The sequence below is a fragment of the Oncorhynchus gorbuscha genome, unplaced genomic scaffold, assembly GCF_021184085.1.
Source record: "Oncorhynchus gorbuscha isolate QuinsamMale2020 ecotype Even-year unplaced genomic scaffold, OgorEven_v1.0 Un_scaffold_9548, whole genome shotgun sequence".
Classification (NCBI taxonomy): Eukaryota; Metazoa; Chordata; class Actinopteri; order Salmoniformes; family Salmonidae; genus Oncorhynchus; species Oncorhynchus gorbuscha.
This window is the reverse complement of record NW_025752495.1, coordinates 1-2,500: the sequence shown is the minus strand read 5'-3', so window position 1 is coordinate 2,500 and position 2,500 is coordinate 1. Positions and strand designations below refer to the sequence as shown.

Here is a 2,500-nt window from a genome sequence, read left to right as displayed (position 1 = left end):
TAAGAACATCAGTTAGAACATCAGTTAGAACATCAGTTAGAACATAACTTAGATCATCTCTAAGAACATCAGTTAGAACATAACTTAGAACATCAGTTAGAACATCAGTTAGAACATCAGTTAGAACATCAGTTAGAACATAACTTAGATCATCACTAAGAACATCAGTTAGAACATAACTTAGAACATCAGTTAGAACATCAGTTAGAACATCAGTTAGAACATAACTTAGATCATCACTAAGAACATCAGATAGAACATCAGTTAGAACATCAGTTAGAACATCAGTTAGAACATAACTTAGAACATCAGTTAGATCATCACTTAGAAAATCACTTAGAACATCAGTTAGGTTAAGGTGAAGAAGCAATCAGAATATAACATTACTTAGAACATAACTTAGAACATCAGAACATTGGTTAGAACATCAGTTAGAACATAACTTAGAACATCTGTCCATGTAACAGTATTCACTATGATGTAAACATCTGTCCATGTAAAAGTATTCACTATGATGTCAACATCTGGTTCTCTAAAAGTATTCACTATGATGTAAACATCTGTCCATGTAACAGTATTCACTATGATGTAAACATCTGGTTCTCTAAAAGTATTCACTATGATGTAAACATCTGTCCATGTAACAGTATTCACTATGATGTCAACATCTGTCCATGTAACAGTATTCACTATGATGTAAACATCTGTCCATGTAACAGTATTCACTATGATGTAAACATCTGTCCATGTAACAGTATTCACTATGATGTAAACATCTGTCCATGTAACAGTATTCACTGTGATGTAAACATCTGTCCATGTAACAGTATTCACTATGATGTAAACATCTGGTTCTGTAACAGTATTCACTATGATGTCAACATCTGTCCATGTAACAGTATTCACTATGATGTAAACATCTGGTTCTGTAACAGTATTCACTATGATGTAAACATCTGGTTCTGTAACAGTATTCACTATGATGTCAACATCTGTCCATGTAACAGTATTCACTATGATGTAAACATCTGTCCATGTAAAAGTATTCACTATGATGTAAACATCTGTCCATGTAACAGTATTCACTATGATGTAAACATCTGGTTCTGTAACAGTATTCACTATGATGTCAACATCTGTCCATGTAACAGTATTCACTATGATGTCAACATCTGTCCATGTAACAGTATTCACTATGATGTAAACATCTGTCCATGTAACAGTATTCACTATGATGTAAACATCTGTCCATGTAACAGTATTCAGTAACAGTATAACAGTAACAGTATTCTCTCCTTCTCTGAGACTCGTTGGGCCCTGGATATTCCTTGTATATACGGGTCCAGGGATGACCTACTGATATCAGCTTTGTAGCTAACTGTGAAATTACTGCTTTGAATGTAGTTAAATGTACAAACTGTGTAGCTGGATAGGAGCTTCGAAACGACAGTGAAATCCTGACCTGTCCTTCTACGATCCATTTGGAGATGACCGTCTTCCCATCGCTGCCGGGGCGGAACCTTAGTGTGGCGGAGCGAGGGCTGATGTTGGAGATGACCAGGTTAGAGGGCACACCAGGAAGCTCTGAGACATGGACACAACACCAGGTTAGAAGGCACACCAGGAAGCTCTGAGACATGGACACAACACCAGGTTAGAAGGCACACCAAGAGGCTCTGAGACATAGACACAACAACAGGTTAGAAGGCACACCAAGAGGCTCTGAGACATAGACACAACAACAGGTTAGAAGGCACACCAAGAGGCTCTGAGACATAGACACAACAACAGGTTAGAAGGCACACCAAGAGGCTCTGAGACATAGACACAACAACAGGTTAGAAGGCACACCAAGAGGCTCTGAGACATAGACACAACAACAGGTTAGAAGGCACACCACTGCCTGTCTCCAAACCTTTCTGTCTCTCTCTCTCTCTCTCTCTCTCTCTCTCTTCTCTCTCTCTCTCTCTCTCTCTCTCTCTCTGTCTCCTCTCTCTCTCTCTCTCTCTCTCTCTCTCTCTCTCTCTCTCTCTCTCTCTCTCTCTCTCTCTCTCTGTCTCTCTCTCTCTCTCTCTCTCTCTCTCTCTCTCTCTCTCTCTCTCTCTCTCTCTCTCTCTCTCTCTCTCTCTCTCTCTCTCTCTCTCTCGCTCTCTCTCTCTCGCTCTGCCTCTATTATATGTTTCTCTCTGTTTCCCTCAATGACTTATCTATTAGTGGTTAATAAGGGCTAATAATGACTTATCTATTAGTGGTTAATAAGGGGTAATAATGACTTATCTATTAGTGGTTAATAAGGGTAAAAAATGATTGCATCTTGGCCTCTCTCTCGCGCAGACACGCAGACACGCAGACACACAGACACGCAGACACACAGACACACAGACACGCAGACACGCAGACACGCAGACACGCAGACACGCAGACACGCAGACACGCAGACTTTTTGTCTAAGCTGTTCTACATGATTGTGACTCCAGTGTGTGTGTGTGTGTGTATCTAT

At 40.1% G+C, this 2,500-nt stretch overlaps 1 protein-coding gene across 1 annotated transcript in view; it reads right to left on the bottom strand.

The window, feature by feature from the left end:
- The window catches only part of LOC124030158 (protein sidekick-1-like), a gene marked incomplete at both ends in the record, with an annotated part of 3,788 nt that extends 1,974 nt beyond the window's left edge, over positions 1 to 1,814 (bottom strand). Inside the window, 3 exons of the mRNA XM_046341617.1 lie at positions 1,463 to 1,630; positions 1,714 to 1,722; positions 1,806 to 1,814. Of these exons, the coding sequence (XP_046197573.1) occupies positions 1,463 to 1,630; positions 1,714 to 1,722; positions 1,806 to 1,814 (186 nt within the window). The remainder of the gene's footprint in view (positions 1 to 1,462; positions 1,631 to 1,713; positions 1,723 to 1,805) is intronic.
- Between the last annotated feature and the right edge of the window lie 686 nt (positions 1,815 to 2,500).